Source organism: Embiotoca jacksoni, unplaced genomic scaffold (genome assembly GCF_022577435.1).
Source record: "Embiotoca jacksoni isolate LCO1_2020_lvr unplaced genomic scaffold, fEmbJac1.0.p SCAF_32, whole genome shotgun sequence".
Lineage (NCBI taxonomy): Eukaryota > Metazoa > Chordata > Actinopteri > Embiotocidae > Embiotoca > Embiotoca jacksoni.
The window spans coordinates 3,627,195-3,645,453 of NW_027185384.1; the positions used below are offsets into that span (position 1 = coordinate 3,627,195).

The following is an 18,259-nucleotide window of genomic DNA, read 5'->3' on the forward strand; positions in this document are numbered from 1 at the left end:
GGTGTTCCTAAGATGATGCTGGACTGAAAACACGTGGTTTGGGATTTGAACTACAGTCAAGTGTCTCCTTTATCGCACCTGAAAAGCAGCTCTGCTAATATTTCTCACATACCTAACTTTCGTTACTTGCACATTAGAGGTCAAACTTACAATTCTTTACCGGTGTAGTCCTTGAAGACCTTTAATCTATCATCGGTACAAGACATGCAAATGTGCATTTCCTTCTCAAAATAAGGATTTGTGCGATCTCTCCCACCTCAGTTGTACACCCGGCCCTGCAATTATACCGTGTAATAAATAATAAATTCTGTCCCGCTTTCCATGGCAGATGGCTCCAAATAGAATCTCAACATGTGACAGAATAGTTTCCAAGAATCTCAATGGAATAAGCTGCAAGCATTCATTTGAGCTCTGAGCAATGATGAAGGCTACATTTTCTCTCCTTCTGCATTTGCGTCCCAGTTTAAAAAATTCAGACATATTTTTGAGTTTGAGATTTTAGTTTGGAGTTTTTTTTAAATTTTTTTTAATTCCTATTTGGTGTAAAGACAGATGAAAGGTTTTCCTCTCAAACATGATTTGATTGTCATGTCACAGCCAGAAGTGCAGGAAAGTGAGTGAAACCTGCCCAGCTGAGAGATACTTGCGGCATTATTTTCAGATAAGGCTAAATGTCCCGGTCAGCCTGCGCTGGTGCCGTTCTTTGTGGATCAGATGGCTCCAGCTGAGTCCAGGTTTCCTGTGCGATGCGGATTATAGTCCAGCGTGGCCTTTTCACTTGGACGTACAATATGTGTTTAGTATTACTTAAAATGGCCTCGGAGTAGAAATCAATCCCATCTTGTTGAATCTTTGCAGTAAATCCAGTTTGGTCCAGAAACACGTAAAATCGAGCTGGACAGCCGCTTTGCTGAAACCTCTGTCATTACACATGTATTGTGATGTTGCTCGCTTATCTGAGCTGCTCCAAGACAAATTCCTATCAACCTGGTCAACATGAATGAATCAGCCCTTTTGTGTTAGGCTGATTAAAGCTGAATGGACAACAGCCTTTCATTAGAATGGACTCTCCCATGTCGATCACTATGGAGCTCCCTCATGCCACAGATAGTCTTAATTAGATTAAACGGGAGGCTTTTCCTGAGGTAATCAGTCAGTTGGTGCTTGCTCACTACGTTACCCCACAAGTTGCACTGCAGGGAAGCTGGTGGCTCTCTGATTGTGATTTGTATTTTCAGTGGTAGACCTGCTGCATGTTGTTGCACATAAGAGCGCACTGATGTAGTCTGTGATACAGGCATGCATCTGGATTTCCAGAGATGCGTTACTTAAGACTTGGTCATATTAGTGCAGGGAATCGTTTTGTACTAAGCGGACTGGCCTTTACACACCTGGGGTGTGAGAAACAAACGATAAGAAAATGCTAAATGCTCTCGCAAATATTTTGCATCAAAACTAGTCACACTGATTTTGCACGAGTTGTTAAAAAAAAATAGCTTTTACATTAGTCAAACCTACTGTTGCATCTTTCCCCTCCCACCACATTATTAAGTGCTGCTCCAAATGTCTGCGTTGTTAGTCTACAAATCCTTAGGTGCCATTTTAAACAAGCGGTATGCCTTTTGAAGGAGATCACAGAATAGCCCCGTGATGTTATTAATAAATCTTTTGAATCTAGCACTGTGCAATATTTTGCAGCCATGTTAGATGGTACACTGTGTTTAAACACATCATTTTAAAAGAGAATATGCTTGTTTTGATTGAGCAGGTAGAATTTTGTCTTGCGGTTGACTGGACTTGTCCATAAAGTTTATAAAGACGGTACCAACTACAGGCCAGCGAATGAATATTGATCCGTTAACAAACCTGCATCAAGAGTTTGCTTAGAATGTAGTTAAAAATATCTTGTCGCGATCACTGTTGCTTATTATTAATATTATCAGTATTCTTACTGATATAGTTTTAGTCACCGAATGCCTCATTTCCTTTAAAGGCAGTCAACGCGGCAACTCAATGCAGACAAGAAATGAAAAGTACAGCTGGAGGTTCTTTACTGTAAAACCAGCTGCAAGAAACCTTGAGTTTGTATTAACAGTAGATAAACGCTGCAGAGAGAAAAGTAACACATCTAAAGCCCTCGAAGCAGCTCAGGACACAGTGATGACGAAATGTTCACACTTTGAGACGTCGACTGCACATTACTTGAGAGTTTTACCCAAATAACAACATTTTTATTTTTATTACAACTCGAGTACAGCTAATCAAAATCTCCTTGCAGTGACAGTAGGGACTTCTTTTCTACTTCTCTCAGCAGCCATGTGGTTTTGTCTGAGGTCTTCCAGTTTCCCTGTGTAGATAGATATACTGTAAGTGTATATGGTCGTTTAGTCAAGCTGTATGGTAACAGAAAAAGAATGAAACATGCTACATTGAGTATGCTTCTCACGCTATGGTTTCTATACAGTAATCGGTCCGCACAGATAAGGAAACCACAGGGATAATTGTGTCGCTTAAGTCCGAGCGAAAAATTGAAAATCATAACATTACTGATTCCTTGCTCGTCTCTTAACAACCTACACTCACAAAGTGAATGTTTGTCTGTCATATTTAAATAAAAAAAATAGCCGTAGCATGTGAAAATACACCTTAGACTAAGTTTTCCTGGATAGTTTGCCCAAATGTGAGTAATTCATAATATCAAAAAAATGTATCGGAACCCTGTTGGACATGAAATGGCACTTGGGGAGGGTGTCACTATTGACAATGTTGTCTATGTTTGCTCTTCTCTTTCAGATCTGCATGCATGGTGATCTCCGGCTCTGTGGGTGATCCTCAGTCACCATGAAAGACTAGGAACTCGGCTCTCCAAGGGAAATGGCTTGTTTTGTAATATCCCGACCCTGCTACCTGGTATATGACTCCAGCTGCCTGTGAAGGGCCTTTCAGCTGTTTATGGGAACTATCACTGTGCGCGCACCCTTGAGGATTTAAGCTTTTCCAGGACACCACTTTTTTTTTTTTCTTCTTCTTCTTTTTTTTTTCTTTTTAAACCCCCCTCTCCCGCCCGCCCTCCCCAACCCCCCGCTGTCAAGCCAAAGCAGCAACGCTTTACAATAGACTTGGGAGGCAGCAAGACAATGGCGAACAACTCGTACAGCGGGGTGAAGAACTCCATGGTGGAGGCCAACCATGATGCCGATTTTGGCTGCACGCTCAAAGACCTGCGCTCTTTAATGGAACTGAGAGGGACGGAGGCAATAAGCAAAATTGGGGAATCTTACGGGGATGTTCAAGGACTCTGCAGCCGATTAAAAACAACACCTGTCGATGGTATAGTAACGCTTTTATTTTTCTCAACATGACTGTTGTTTAATTGGATCAAATACAGGATGTTTTCACAGCGGTGCCAGTAGTGAGTGCTGTTGGTATGCTAATGTGGTGCGCACATAGTTTAGGAGGCGTGTCATTGGTCATGTCATCCACATTATGGATACCTTGACATCACTTCCTTGGAAAATACTCATATGCTAGACAGGTGGCCAGGCAGGCAGGCAGGCGGGCTCTGACCTGGGCCAATCCTGCTCCATTTCAAGGCTTGTGGACATGTCCCTCACACCCTCCCCTCGCTCCCTTTTCACCTCTGTGTCTCTGTGTGTGTGCATGCGTGTCTGTGTGTGTAGGTTTCAGACAGACCAGCTGTTTTCCCGGGCACAGCACCAGTCTGCAGGCAGGTCAATGTCCCACATGTGGCGGATAAAACAGGAGGCTGTAAGGCTGGGTAGTAATGACTTGAGCATGTTAGCAAAGGAGTGAGTTCATCTTTTGCGTAGGTCTCTATGTTCAACTCATTCGTCCCCAAATGCTCAACCTGGCATTTCTAAAGACTTTGGAAAATGTCCAGCCAGGGGACAGCTGAACCCCACTGGGTTATTTTTTGAAAGCACCTCTATTTATTTTTTTTAGTTTTTTTTTCTAATACTCTTCCTCTGTGTCAGTTTGTCTCTCTATAGACAGTCTGCCTAATCGCCAGTATGACCTTGACTGAACTCTTATGGGAGGGGATTTTCAGTTTGATCCCAGATTAAAACGGCACCACACATTCACTGTAACAGCAACAGTCCTCTGTATGCTGTGTCTGCAAGCAAGGAAACATTTTCCTGGGCTTCATCAAACCGAAAGGAATGTGATAAATACCATTCTTTACAACAATACAAAACATCTCTTGTTTTAGGTGAGAATCTTGCCTCACTATTTAATTGTTGTCCTTGCATTTATTGATGCCATGGTAAGCGCTACACCGTGCAGTCTCACTCTACTTTCGGTATTATGAAAGCCAAAATAGGCCATTGTCTGAACCGTGAGATGAAATTACAGAATAGAAATTTAGCTGTTGAGAGATCGTCGGTTGTCTAAACACCCATGTGGCTGCGTCAAGTTGGTGAATCCAGAGTCCTGTCATACTTGTAGCATGAGTGACATTGGTTGATTTGTTAATGTCTCTGTCCTTCCTAGTGTACGTGGCTAAAAATAAAATGCGGTTAGTCGAGGACTATTAACTCTTCAGCACTTTTTGTTAGCATAACAAGTCTTGGCACATTGTTGTGCAAGTGTGTGAATAGATCAGTTAATCGTATATAGGACTGTAAACATGTTTGGAATAGTCTGTTTTGTCTGTATCAATATTTAGCATATCAACTGTCTCGTTTTTAACATCTTCAGATGATCAGAAATGAGTTTAAGATTGAGAGCTGAGACTGAAAATAGATTAGTTTTAGATTTCAAATGGAAATGAATATTTTGATGAAGCCTAAGGTAGCTTTATACCAATTTATAGACATTTTATGTTTTACTTAAGTGGTTATATTTCCACTGCCCTACCTTGGTAAGGTTGACTAGGTTCCTGTTGTATTTCCTTTCACAGCAGGTGATGTTCCACTTTGTATGTAGCCATCGAGTTCAGATATTTTAGAGTTTCAATCAGCTCATTTGTCATAGGCTTGGCAAATTAAGCCATCATTTAAGATTACAGGAGCCTGACAATTGAAAAGGGATTTCTAATTAGCTGGTTGGTCTTTTCTCGAACCTCTTAAGCCAATCCTTTCCTAATCCTCCACATTTCCAAGCTCTTTTTCTTTTTTTTCCGCATCCAAAGAAGTTTGACTTGGCATTCATGTATCACTCTATTTCTACTAGTTTGCACAATCTAAGTTAAAGCATGTTTTGTGTGGATGAGGCTACATTTAATTTACAGTGTCAGTACTACTGACATTTTTAATGTTATCTCATGAGGCTGGACATCTCCCTGCTCCCTGTTCTGTTAGATTTTAATTTATTGTCATTAAAATTGAGTTTGGTTATATACTTCAAGTTTAAAAGGGTTGATTAAGCTCACTGCTTTCTACATCGAGACAGTGACCACTGCATAATGCTGAATTTAAAGGTGAAGGGCAGATAGAAAAGAGCCATCATGATGCTATTTTAAACAACTAGTCATTTTAACATGTCTAAACTCTGTTTCTATAGTGGTGAGCCTCCCTGTTTGTTGTAGAAAGAGAGAGCTCACTAATTTCACAGTAGCTTGATCTGTTGACCTCAGTCCACCTATAAAAGTTTACTTCCTCTCTGCACGCATACAATTTTTTCTGGTACTTTCTTTACTTCAGTAAATAACTGCCATGAAGTAAGTTCCAGCCCTGTTTCAGTTTTACCTCGGCTTGTGAAACAAGCTGTATATTGCTTTCTGTGGCATTTGTAGGAGGTTTGTAAAGCCTGAAAAAATAACATGAGTGATGTCTCCACGGTTACCATGGCTTAAATATGACGCATGTCGAACTGGAAGCGGACATTACGTACTTGGGGCATAGGATCTGGAAGTCCTGAGAATTTACCAGGCAGGGAAGTGTTTGTCATTCCCATTTGTAATATTGGGGTGGGGGAGAAATCCCACCATAGTATCAATTCTCTCCACTACATTTACTAACACAGCAGTGTTTCATTTCTCTAAATGGAATCCTTTATTCCCTTGGCATAATGAGACTTATCAAATAGACAAGGCCTCTTCAGATCAATATTATTGGTAGGATTCCTTGTATTCTTCCTCCTCACCGTTATTCCCTGTTCATTACTATTTAAGTGTTGTTAAATATTTGGGTTCCAACCTATTGATCCAATTGACTGTGGGCTGAGAGGCTTTCACAGTTGGACTGAAACTCATAAAAGCTGACAGGTTCTTTGTATTTCTCATTTCAGACACCACACACTCTCATTCAATGCAAAGATAGGATAGTTTTCTCTTTGTAGTTCAGGGGACTGGTGCAAAGCCGCTTGTCTTCATTTATAAATTCAAAATGAATTGCTTCGTACTTTTGCCTGCGAGTGCACGTAGCACATGGCCAAACCCTGCTTCTGTTGATGGAGCTGTGCAAAAGGGAAATAGGGAGGTATGCTGATCTGCTTGCAGTAATCTCTGGCTTGAATACTGGCGTGAGCACAATTGGATTCTTTTGTTTCTTTGTATTTAGTTCTTAAAGGGGGGCACATCTGTGAATTAGATAACAGTTAAAAACCTGATTTTTGTTAGTTATACCACTTTGAATAATCAATGGTTGATAAGAAACTCTAGTTTAATGCAGATATTTAGTGTCTGTCTAAATGCTGTGCCCTTCAGTAATTTGTTGTCTATGCTGCTTCTCTGGTATAGGCAGGTGAAGTATTAACTCATTTGGTAGCCTTAAAATACTGCTTTCACAAAAATGTAATACCGTATTTTGTGTTGAAATTGCATGATAAAACCCATTTGATACTATTTTTGGAAGGGCAGCATCATCAAAAAAACTGATGTGCATTTGGAAGAAATGGTTAAAATGACACCAAATGGGAGCTTATTTTATTTCATAGGGACTAATTTAATAAGATTACAGGAAAAGTGACATTTTTTTTTGCTTCCTGAAATGACGCAACATGCAATTTAGAGCATTTGAGTGAATTTAAGATTCCTTTATTGTCTCTTTTGATACATTTGAAAAAGGAAAGAGTTTCCAAAAATATTCTGCCCATGTATCTGTTACTACCCACGAGCTACCTCCTTAATAATCTGGCTTCCACATGTTGAAAGTAATACTATGACTTGAGCAGAGATGATGGAAATCCCTTAATCCAGTTATCCTAATTAGGCTCAGAGAGGGCATAATATTTGCTTTAACATACCTAGATTGATGGTTAACCTTTGAGCAAAGTAAACACCTTCTCTCATTTTACTACCTTTTTTTTTGTGTATTGTTGCATGTTACAAAGGTCACAAAATAAGAAGCAAATGTAAGCAATGTAAGAAGCAAATGTAAGAAGCAAATCAACAATTTATCAGATTCAACTTATCTGCTTAGCAAAATTGTCCGAAAGAACATTGTCGTTGGAAATGAAACGCACAATGTGAATGCTCTGTCTTCTGTTTGTATATTACCGTTACATACTGACTATACATGTTCTGACACACTTCTGTCATTGAGACAGGGAGTGTACGTAGACATATAAATGGAGTGGACTTCCACATCGTGTTGTCATTGCAGTGACACTCGTCTTACATACGACCCAGTTTTAGGCCCTTTTAGCATTTTGTTTACACACTCTGGGTGATTGTGTGCGTTGAAATGCACATTTCCTTTAGGAAGTGAAGATTGTACTGTCCAGTGTGCTGGCGCGCCTATGTCAACACATAGTTTTGTGAAGGCTGTAAAGGAGAAATTGTGGTCGTATTTCATGTAATTGTGACAAGCCTGGAGTGAAGGTTTGCCATGACCCCTCACTGCTGACTAAAATGACAATACTCAGATGGGTCAACCAGGGACAAGCATCCAAATTAAACGGTTAATGATTAGCTGCTTGACTTGAGACACACTGTGGGTGCTAAAATTATGTGAGGGACCGAGGCCAACCTATTTTCTGTTTGTGTATCCAACGGAGGGACCGACTTCTCCATCGTCCTCCGTCATTTGTATTTATTGCTCTACTAAATAGGGAAAATGTGGTGTAAAATTGAGCGAGGTATTAGCTGTCAGCATGTTTTCATTAAAGCCATAGAGAATTAAAGGAGATGGTGAGAGACAGCCAGGAAGCAGCAACAGGCAGCTATATGCTGGATAGACCCAATAGCATTGTGTTTTCAGTGTGCTGCGCTGATGAGTCATCACGCTTCTCACCTCCCTTTTAGAAAAGTATGTGTTCGCGCTCGGTTGTAATGTTAATCACCCATGTAACTAGTGAAGCGGGATTAGTTGCTTCTTTAGTTTTTATCAGCCTGCTTCGAGTGAGCAGCAACAGGCAGGAATGAGAAAGATGGAACGCAAAGGCCATGGTTTAATTAAGTTGGATCTACACCCAGAACATGCACCAGGCTGCTGGAATAATCACTGCTTATTTGAGGAATATATTGAGTATTTTGTAGCATTTGGAGCATAAATGATAACCAAGCAATGAACCAATTGTCAGGAAATGTTAAAACAGTAACTTTGATGACCGTTTAGCACGTTGGATGCAGAAATAAAGCAATAGCTTTGGGCTTTGAGGTCTGGTGTTAATTTTTCCTTTATAACCTGACACTTTCTAGAATAACTGATTAGCAGAAAAAACTATTCAGGAGATTAAATGATTGTAGTATCAGTAGAAACAACCCTACTATTCCTGTATTATCATATTCTGATGCTGTCTGATTTTTTTTTGTGGAGCGGAAGAGTGGTTACCGACAGAACCATTTTCAAGGAGAGAAATGGAGGGATTTAATGAATTGTTGAATATGTCAGAAAGCAGCTCATAAACTGTGACTGTGTGTGACAGCGCACCTGTCTGGAGTGAGGGAAAGTACACACTGAGCTGTCATGTGCTGTTAGATCCTGATTCATCCCGTCTACATGCCGGGGATCATTTATGAAGGTTATTAATGAAGCTACCGCTGTTGTGCCGTGTGCACAAAGATGTTCATATGGATCCTGCTGCTGTATGAAGCTGCAGGTATTTAATGAGCTCAGAGGAAAGGCTTCAAAAAAAAAAATCTAAGCTGCTGTTAATGCTTTGTCAAAACCTGGATTACATTCATTACTGGTGGTTCTCATTAATACAACCCGTTATGGACTTTGTGATAAAGCTGTATTTTTAATGGACATTTTAATGTGTAGTCATTATGAAATTGTTATGGCAACGTGAATGAGGCAAACTCAACATACATGCATATGCAGCTTTAGGCACGTTGCCTCTTTTGTGCTCTGTAATATTCGGATATTCTAACTTCGTCCTATATGCAGAAAAAAAACTGTTTAAAATATATAAGGGCTTTGTCATCAACGAGGGGCTTTGACACTTCCTCTTATAGGGTGTGAGATTAGTTTGGGCAGCGAGAGACAGACTGGAAGCGCGTGGGTGACGCCAACAGTGTGTTTCGCAACCCTGCACAATAGATGAGAAGAGAGTAATTGTTTAGGTTGAGGAATATCAGGGCTATACGACCCCACGATATACATATAATGGCAAAAAAGAGATTACCTGGCCAGCTATAGCCACGGAGATTAAGGTAAAAAGAAAATCGAATTGAGGTCGTGGGTGTCGACACGGGGTTTTGAAGCTGATGTCTTCACGTTGTTGAAAACACTTCTATGCTTCCTATTGGTGCCTTGACGCATGTCATATGTTGCTTTTAACTTTTGATTACATTGTACATTCTTGTGAAAAGGAAGAAAGCATAATGAGGATACGTTTTTTTCTGATTAATGTCCATATTCCACGAATTATTGAATTGTTAATTGGCAGTACTTCATGAAGCAGTTGCAGTCTCATTTTTCTCACTTTGCCTTGACGTGACAAAATCTGTTCAATTTGCCCGATTTGACTATAATATGCGTGCATTCGCCACAATTAATGGTCTTATTTGACAGCAATTTTCTACACAGGAGATGGAGATTTGTCTCATTCGCAGAAGAACAATGTATCTTACTGTCTGTGCTATTGTCACTGCACAAACTCATTAGCCCAATGTGGTGTCATGATTTTCATTGTACACACCTGTGTGTGTGTGTGTGTGTGTTAGAGAGAGAGAGAGAGAGAGAGAGAGAGACAGTGTGTGTGTGTGACAGAGAGTGTGTGACAGAGAGTGTGTGTGACCGAGAGTGTGTGACCGAGAGTGTGTGTGACAGAGAGTGTGTGTGACAGAGAGTGTGTGTGTGTGTGACAAAGAGTGTGTGACAGAGAGTGTGTGTGTGTGTGTGTGTGTGTGTGTGTGTGTGTGTGTGTGTGTGTGTGTGTGTGTGTGTGTGTGTGTGTGTGTGTGTGTGTGTGTGAGACAGAGAGTGTGTGTGTGAGACAGAGAATGTGTGTGACAGAGTGAGTGTGTGTGTGAGAGAGAGTCTGTGTGAGAGAGTTTCTGTGTGAGCCTGTCTGTCTGACTGTCCTTTCTTTCTACACACTGACCCCAGTGATCTTTTTCCCTAATAAGACACTGCTATTCCCAGAGTGCAGCTTCCGCTCAGCCGTCGGTATCGCCAATCTTTTTATTAGTCTCAGTCCTACTTTGCACCCTCACCCCGACCCCCACCCACCCCCATCTGCCTGTCAGTAGCAGTTTCACACAGTCACTCCTCTCTGGCCCCCCAGATTCAGTCCACCTCCTCTTTACCACACACACACACACACACACACACACACACGCATGCACACACACTCACACGACCAGTCTGCACAGTCACCCACACACAGTCAGCATGAATAGAACTAAAAAAAACTGTCATGCATCATCAAATGTGCGAAGGCCCTTTTGAATATATGACTGTGAATGTGGAGGCATTTGAATGGGTTGCTGCAGAACGCTCTGTGCACATGGATGAATGGCTCTCCGGCCAAGCCAGACGTGTAATGTATCAGAGAGATGACTCTCCAACAGGACAGTAGTGTGCAGAGGCACCTGTGACTCTAAAAGCTGATTCAACCTCCAGTCAGTTGGTCATTGTGTTGGAAAAGGCAGTCTGTGGGATTAGATCTGACCTCTGTTCTCACGTTCTTTGGCATGCCTGAAAGAGGTGAAAATGTTCGACATTGCCCACAGAATGTGTCATTGTTGTCCAGCATTGTCTCCACCAACTGTGCCCTATCAGAAATGCTGATTCCTTCTGGAAATTATGTTTCAGACGCTCAGTGACAAGAGTACAGCTCACTAACTCTTACTTCAGCGTGCTGAGCTCTCCTCCTGTGAACTAAATGTCTGCAGTAATTTATCCATCTGTGCTCAAATTATGCGGCACATAATTAAGGCTCTCTTTTTGTGATGCGAATATTTGATATTAGTAAACCAGTATCAAATTCCAAGATTGATAAAAAAAAATGAGAACTTGATAACTGAAATGCTTCTGTTTTGTGTCTTTTCCCACCCAGGTCTAAGTGGACATCCTACAGACATTGAGAAGCGGGAAAGAGTGTTTGGGCAGAATCTTATACCGCCCAAAAAGCCCAAAACTTTCCTACAGTTAGTGTGGGAGGCACTACAGGATGTTACACTGATTATCCTAGAAGTGGCAGCCATAGTTTCACTAGGCCTTTCTTTTTATAGACCTCCAGATGCCGAAAGAGAACGTAAGCAACAACATTTCATTATAATTATATTTGATCTTCTTTTTATTGATTAATGTAACTATTAGTGTATATTAGCGTATTTATTATCTTTCTTGAATAGTTTGGACGTGGTTAATATATTTGATGTAATGTTTGTCTGTTGCTTGTCAATGCCTTCATTTATCTTGTCAGTTTATTCCGCGATAAATATATTGACATGATCAACAGTTTGTCAATTTTCAGATGCCTGAGACGTGGAATGATGTGATAATTCAGTCTGACGTGTGTGATGTTTTTTAAGTGACCTTTTTGTGTATTGAAATCTCCCCCTGTCGCTCTGCAGACTGTGGACGAGCTGCTGGTGGTGTGGAGGATGAAAGTGAGTCGGAGGCGGGCTGGATCGAGGGTGCCGCCATTCTCCTGTCCGTTATCTGCGTGGTGCTGGTGACGGCATTCAATGACTGGAGTAAAGAGAAGCAGTTTAGGGGCCTCCAGAACCGCATTGAGCAGGAACAGAAATTTACTGTTGTCCGTGGAGGGCAAGTTATCCAAATTCCCGTGGCTGAGATTGTGGTCGGCGATATTGCACAAATAAAATATGGTAAGAAGAGATTATCGTCTGTGTTATTGAGATCATTTGATTAAACATGTTCGGTGGATAAAAAATAGAAATCTGCCGCTTAAGAATGTTTAGATATTGCGCAATCCAAGATTAATTAGAAAAACAATATCACAGTTTAAATTGTTATTACACTTTTCTTCAAAATTAAAGACCTGATTATATATATATATATATATGTGTGTGTGTGTGTGTGTGTGTGTGTGTCAGGTGACCTCTTGCCTGCTGACGGAGTCCTCATCCAAGGCAACGATCTGAAGATCGATGAGAGCTCGCTCACAGGGGAGTCGGACCATGTCAAGAAAACGCTAGAAAAAGATCCAATGCTGTTATCAGGTAACACGAAGCTTCAATTTTCCTTTAGTTTTCAAAAGTTCTGTCTTTACTGGTTGTTACAATACAGTGAAGTGTGTGATCATTTAAAGTTATTGAAAACAAAACTGTAAGTGGTATTTTGCCAGACATTTTTAACATGTTTTTTAAAGAAATGATCTGACATCTGCAAAACGGACTGAGCCGAGTGACCTAAATAATGCAATACACATCCTCTTTAAAGACTGGCTTTGTGTCTATTCAATCTTTATTCAAATTAAATGATGGGTAACCTTTGTTCAGATTCATCATCTCCAAATGCAATCATTTTTTACATGCTTTTAAATTGGTCACATGCACACAAAGGTCAGTGTGACCCTCCTCAAAACTGATTTAAGCAATTAAAACTGAATCATCCATAAAGTGCTTTGATTTCTAAATCGCCATTTGTATATAATCTATTTATAATCTTCCGTCTTCAGCTCAGAATTCTTGGAGGAATTTATTGCAGACCAGCATCTTCCATTATAACTTAAACTGTTTTCAATCATTTATTTACTCAAATAATCTTTATACCATTTCAACCGTCAAAGTATTCGCTAAAAATCAGCTCGGAGCAGCTGATTTGTGGTTATGTTACGTTATAACAACAAATATTGAACCCCAAGAATTCATCAGTGTCGTAATACGCCAGTGCTTTTTCAGAAAAGTCTGCCTGAGATTGAAAGTGAACTGGTGTCCCTGGTCTGCTGCTCAGTGCAATCAGTCATCAGCCGTCCAACATTCCCGAGATGTAAAGCTGTTGTAGTTCTGGTGTTTTTCCTCTGTGTAGAGAGAGTCCATTCAATGTGCATAAAGCCTTTTCAACAGTGTTTGTACTGTCAGACAGCATTGTCTTTCCTGCTGAACTCAGTTCCCCAGAAAAATGGTGTGCAGGGGGAAACACTTTTTGTTCAGTCCATCTGGCTCTCTATTGGCAAAACTCCAAGACAGAGGAGTCTTATGTGTAGGTGTGTTTGTGTGTGTTTACACTGCTTTTTGATTTCCCTTAGCACAGGCTATATCCCCTCTCAAGAATGAAAGAAAAGCATCTTCTAATTAACACAGGCATGAAAAAACGTCTTAAATTCCTCCGACTTCTCTCTTGTCAATGTCTCAGGGGTTTCATTCTCTTTTACTCTGACTTTAGTTTGTGTTCTCTTCTGTTATTTACTTTTTCTGTATAAATTGATAAAATCTTTCAGTGTTTTGACAAGAATAGAGAGCCAGGGATATGCAACCTTGATGCAGGCTCTCTGAATTTCATTATGTCACCCAGATTGACAATTGATTCAAGCCTGTTGATTGAAGGTTTGGAGGGTATTTGCAAGAGAGACCGTGCTTCCTCTTCTTTACTCTCTACTCCACCTTTCTTTTGTTTCCCTATTTATTGCCTGTATTTCATTTTTTTTTTTGCCTTGTGTTTATCTGAAGATACTATTTGAAACCCTGGCTAAACCAAACATCTTCTCAGCACAAGTCAAAGCAAAAAATAAGAACAGAAATGTCTGTTTTGTCGGTGATGAAGCTACTACCAGTCTCTAAAAAGACATATGGTATATAAGTAAGTTGGTAACATAGTGAAACATCGGCCATTTCATGTACTGTTTTTATATTTTCCCTACTTCCTCAGCTGACATTTTGTTTTCCTCTTCTGTTCAAAGGCACCCATGTAATGGAAGGCTCAGGGAAAATGCTGGTCACTGCCGTGGGTGTCAACTCTCAAACTGGAATTATCTTCACTTTACTCGGGAGCGCCGAAGATGATGAAGAGGAAGAAGAAGAGAAGAAAAAGGAAAAGGAGGAGAAGAAGAAACAGAGAAAAAGTAAGTATGCTTCACTTCTTGTTTCACCTTTTTTTTTGTATTAGTATTGAGCAGTAAACCTAGAATACAAACACACACACTCACACACACACACGTTTGCGCACATGTTTGCACAGGAACTTTCCTTTTTTTAACCACCATTTCTGTATTTCAGAAGATTCCATCATCTCCTGTTGAGACTTTTGAAAGCAGAGAGACTTGTGCAGAGCAGTCTAGTTCATAGAGCAGTTGTATACAAGGCACACTAAGGACTCTGGTTCGACGTTATTTTTTTAATTTTTTTTTTAAGCGATCACTTGTTAAAATAGTGGTTTCATGGTAATAATAGATTATACATTTTTTTTGTCAATTAATCGGTCACTCCAATAATTGTTTTAACTCTTCTTATGGAAGTGGTGACTAAGTTGTGCTCATTTAAATCTGAAAATTGAATCAATAAGAATTGGTAGAGGGGGAAAAAAAACAAATCGATTCACTTAAGTATTGAAATTCTCCTTTTTAATACACTGATTCATGAATTGATATGACATTTCTTATTGTCACTGAGCCAGTGTCGTGAATGCAAGCAGCTAACAGTTAGCCTGAGCCAGTTACCTTGTTAGCATCAGTGCGTGAACAGAGTGAACCGGAGAGCTGTTGGTTTGTTCAAAATACAGCTGAACTTCGCCGGTATCCGCCGTACCATGACTAAAACCTCATATTTACTTAACGCACCGCTAACAGTTTAACTTTCTGCTGACAGCCAGTTGCTAACTGTTGTTGTCCGACTGTCTGTTGACCACAAGCTTCAAGTTCACCGAAACTACTGTACATCAGCACCTCCGACCTGAGACTAGCCCCGAGCTTCGCAATATAATCACCAGTGGTTCTACTTTGATCAGTTTCATTAACACAGAGCTTTATTTCACTACAATATACCCGAATGTCATTACACCGCTACAACAGAAGACTATATTGACCTGTGCCCTACTGACCTTTTAAGTGGTTTTGCTAATGACAAATTGTGTTTTGCATTGATTCAAGACAGAGCCAAGGGGTTTATAGCAATGATGCTGCTGGAAAAAAGACTCAGAGAGACTGACTGACATGCGATGTGCATTGTTTCAGGAAATGTGACTTATTATATACATACTCTGTATGATTGAACTTTTTCCAATATTTTTGTGTTAAAAAAAAAAAGTAGACAAAAAGCACAATGAATCATAATATTGAATCTTTACATTTGTAGAATTACCAGTGCTTGAAAATCACATTACATATTGAACTGGTAACGAGGGTACTGTGATATATATACGGATCAAATCTGGGGATGTGCGTTTCGTCCCAGTGCTAGTAAGAATGGTTGGACTAACTACTCTATAAAAAATCATTTATATATCATAATTGGGTTATTACTTTGCAGGAATCTCAGGATTTTCACTCTGATTACCAATTATATACTGACTACTACTGACTCCATGATCTATTTTTCCACAGACAAGAAGCAGGAAGCATCTGTAGAAAATCGTAAGAAAGGTGTGTTACATGCCCACACACATACTGACACACAACCATAATTGCCTTGCAGCTTGGCGCCTACCTTTTAGGTATTAGCCTTTAGCTTTATCAGTCTCCCTCCCCATTTAACACCGCTGTGTGTAGTTTAAAGCTTCCAGTCTGTTAATAATTGGCTTCAGTGTTTTTTTTTTGCAAGGAATGAGGAGCATATTTTGCATGACCCCATGTCAGTGTATAGTTAGTACGGGCTGTTCTTGGCTATCCATTGTACTGTCTGGCCCTCCCTTCTGTCCCTCTCTCTCCTCTTTTCTCATCTTTCCATGGCACATTGTGCTTTGAGCAGCAGGTGCTACTGAATCCAGTTATAGCGATTAGTGATGAGGAGATTAATGCCATGCAACAATTCTGTGGCCAGAACATCTGCTTTCCCACCCATCTCTCTCTCTCTCTGACTCTCCCTCAGGCCCCACAATTTGATTTCTATTGATGTCCCAAACTGAACTATTTGGAGTCAAACTGTGAGTCTCGCACTGGTGCAATTTCAGAATGACAACAATGATAATGAGGCTGTTTAGTGGCAACTCAGCCAGCTAGCCAGGCTTGTAGCCCTTCTGGGACAGTATGATCAGTAGTGCTTGGGTCTGTGACCACAACCCTGGCGCTGGTCCCTGGTGCACAGATTCCCGCTGCCTGCCAGGAATCAACAGTAATCCTTTAGACTGAGATTACACTGACCATGGAAGTGCAGAGCAAGCCACAGTCCACAGCAGCTGCAGTGCCCAGTGTTCCTGCTCCCTGCTACATACAGTGGTGTGAAAAAGTGTTTGCCCCCGTCCTGATTTCTTATTTTTTTGCATGTTTGTCACACTTAAATGTTTCAGATCATCAAACAAATTTAAATATTAGTCAAAGATAACATAAGTACATACAAAATGCAGTTTTTAAATGAAGGTTTTTATTATTAAGGGAGGAAAAAAAAATCAAAACCCACATGGCCCTATGTGAAAAAGTGTTTGCCCCCTAAACCTAATAACTGGTTGGGCCACCCTTAGCAGCAACAACCGCAATCAAGCGTTTGCGATAACTTGCAATGAGTCTTTTACAGCTGTGGAGGAATGTTGGCCGACTCATCTTTGCAGAGCTGTTGTAATTCAGCCACATTGGAGGGTTTTCCAGCACGAACCGCCTTTTTAAGGTCATGCCACAGCATCTCAATAGGATTCAGGTCAGGACTTTGACGAGGCCACTCCAAAATCTTCATTTTGTTTTTCTTCATCCATTCAGAGGTGGACTTGCTGGTGTGTTTTGGATCATTGTCCTGCTGCAGAACCAAAGTTGGCTTCAGCTTGAGGTCACGAACAGATGGCCGGACATTCTCCTTCAGGATTTTTTGTTAGACGGTAGAATTCATGGTTCCATTTATCACAGCAAGTCTTCCAAGTCCTGAAGCAGCAAAACAGCCCCAGACCATCACACTACCACCACCATATTTTACTGTTGGTATGATGTTCTTTTTCTGAAATGCGGTGTTACTTTTACGCCAGATATAACGGGACACACACCTTCCAAAAAGTTCAACTTTTGTCTCGTCAGTCCACAGAGGATTTTCCCAAAAGTCTTGGGGATCAAAGATGTTTTCTGGCAAAAATGAGACGAGCCTTAATGTTCTTTTTGCTCAGCGGTGGTTTTGGTCTTGGAACTCTGCCATACAGCCATTTTTGCCCGGTCTCTTTCTTATGGTGGAGTCATGAACACTGACCTTAACTGAGGCAAGTGAGGCCTGCAGTTCTTTGGATGTTGTTGTTGGGTCTTTTGTGACCTCTCGGATGAGTCGTCGCTGCGCTCTTGGGGTTATTTTGGTTGGCCGGCCACTCCTGGGAAGGTTCACCACTGTTCTATGTTTTCTCCATTCGTGGATAATGGCTCTCACTGTGGTTCGCTGGAGTCCCAAAGCTTTAGAAATGGCTTTATAACCTTTTCTGGACTGATAGATCTCAATTACTTTCTTTCTCATTTGTTCCTGAATTTCTTTGGATCTCGGCATGACGTCTATCTTTTGAGGATCTTTTGGTCGACTTCACTTTGTCAGGCAGGTCCTATTTCAGTGATTTCTTGATTGAGAACAGGTGTGGCAGTAATCAGGCCTGGATGTGGCTCGAGAAATTGAACTCAGGTGTGATAAACCACAGTTAAGTTATGTTTTAACAGGAGGGGGCAAACACTTCACACAGGGCCATGTGGGTTTGGATTTTTTTTTTTTTTCTCCCTTAATAATAAAAAGTTTCATTTAAAAACTGCATTTTGTGTTTACTTGTGTTATCTTTGACTCATATTTAAATTTGTTTGATGATCTGAAACATTTAAGTGTGACAGACATGCA

General features: G+C 40.6%; 1 protein-coding gene across 1 annotated transcript in view; it reads left to right on the top strand.

Annotated features, from left to right (window-relative positions):
* Positions 1–18,259, top strand: part of atp2b1a (ATPase plasma membrane Ca2+ transporting 1a) — a 41,581-nt gene that overhangs the window by 7,040 nt on the left and 16,282 nt on the right. The window contains 6 exon segments of the mRNA XM_069164752.1: positions 2,794–3,330; positions 11,410–11,607; positions 11,930–12,187; positions 12,416–12,541; positions 14,221–14,382; positions 15,859–15,897. Coding sequence (XP_069020853.1) covers positions 3,138–3,330; positions 11,410–11,607; positions 11,930–12,187; positions 12,416–12,541; positions 14,221–14,382; positions 15,859–15,897 — 976 coding nt within the window. The 5' untranslated portion in view covers positions 2,794–3,137.